We start from the raw sequence: 1487 nt of genomic DNA on the forward strand, positions 1-1487 counted from the left end.
GTGTGTGTGTGTGTGTGTGTGTGTGTGTGTTTGTGTGTGTGTCGGTCCGACTCGTACCTCAGACACAGGAAGAGGAAGAAGGCGACCAGCAGCGCCACCATGGAGATGCAGTGACCCAGGAAGTTGATGATGACGGCGATCTGATAATGCATCTTCCCTTTTTTCTGCAGGGAGAAACAAAAACAGATTTTTTATTTTTTTTATTTTCTGATCGACAGATTTTATTCAGAGACTCTATTTCAGTAAAATCCTCTTTCCTCTCCGAGTTTCTGAGCTTCTGCCTCCTGCTGAGGTTCTGAACAGGCCGTGGGAGTTCTGCTCACATTTCAGTCTCGCTCGAGTTATGAATAAATTCTTGGAAAACTCAGAAATAAAGAAACAAACTTTAAACAAAACATAATAAAACATTTTGTCTTAGTTTTAACATGAATTACTGGGGCCATTTTTTTAGCCTGATCATGTTTTTTTGGAGCAGATTGTATATATATTTTTTAGAATAAATTTAAWACTTTGAATTAATAAATATATTTAATAAACACTAACAAACAGAAATCTGCTCAAAATCCATCAAACGGACAGATTTTCAGGTGTTTGATGGGCTCATTTAATCGCAGCAGCCATCTTGAATGATGTTCAAACAGCTATACTATTATCCAAAATAAAACAAAAAACAAAGATACACAAAATCAGAAAGAAAAACACAAATTTTAACCAAAACATATGACAAATATCAGAAAAAGAACAAGAAGTTTAAGAGAAAAGTTGTATTTTTATAAGTTTAATGTTTTGTTTGTTGTTTTTCTTTTGTTTTTCTAAATGTTGAGTTTTGTTTTATTAATATTCCTTAAATCTGTTTCAAGGTTTTTCTGCTCCTGCTCTTTTGTTTTCTGAAGGTTTCAGGTTTTCGTTGAAAGTTTTTCTGAAATATTGCTTTTATTTAATAAACCTTTGTTGTTTTAGAAAATTGTTTTTCTTCCAAAATGTAATATTTCCTGAAAACGTGTTTTTTGTTTTCTGAAAATACTTGATGGCTGTTTGGTGTTTTATTTTGGACAGTCTATGACCCATGAGCTTTAATTTGCTATATTTTTGTGTATTTATGGAAAAGTTTTTTTGTTTTTTAGACACTGAGCTAAAAGAAGACCTTTACTCTGAAAGGCTGCAGCCAATAAACATCCTGTTCAGAACTGGAGCTTTTATTTTGTCATTCTGACACAGAAACAGCCAATCACTGATCAGAGAACAGATATCATCAGCTGCAGATGAACTAAACGCCTCAACAGAACCAGAACCAGAACCAGAGCCAGAATCAGAACCAGAACCAGAACCAGAGATGGGTTTAACATCTTCCTGAAACGACTCGGCTGTCCTTTCTAATCTGTGCTGGGAGTGAATTAAACAACCCGCTGGTGTCTGCACTGGGATTAAACCCCTTTAATCCACTCTGACACATCTGTTCCACTCACATCAAGACCATTGATGACCTG

At 35.3% G+C, this 1487-nt stretch overlaps 1 protein-coding gene across 3 annotated transcripts in view; it reads right to left on the reverse strand.

Moving 5' to 3' along the window:
• LOC106521999 (corticotropin-releasing factor receptor 1) overlaps positions 1 to 1487 on the reverse strand; it is a 100835-nt gene that overhangs the window by 29518 nt on the left and 69830 nt on the right. For all 3 annotated transcript variants that reach the window (XM_014014819.1, XM_014014820.1, XM_014014818.1), the window contains exon 6: positions 58 to 164. In XM_014014819.1, coding sequence (XP_013870273.1) covers positions 58 to 164 — 107 coding nt within the window. The remainder of the gene's footprint in view (positions 1 to 57; positions 165 to 1487) is intronic.

The sequence above is a fragment of the Austrofundulus limnaeus genome, unplaced genomic scaffold (genome assembly GCF_001266775.1).
Source record: "Austrofundulus limnaeus strain Quisiro unplaced genomic scaffold, Austrofundulus_limnaeus-1.0 Scaffold119, whole genome shotgun sequence".
Lineage (NCBI taxonomy): Eukaryota > Metazoa > Chordata > Actinopteri > Cyprinodontiformes > Rivulidae > Austrofundulus > Austrofundulus limnaeus.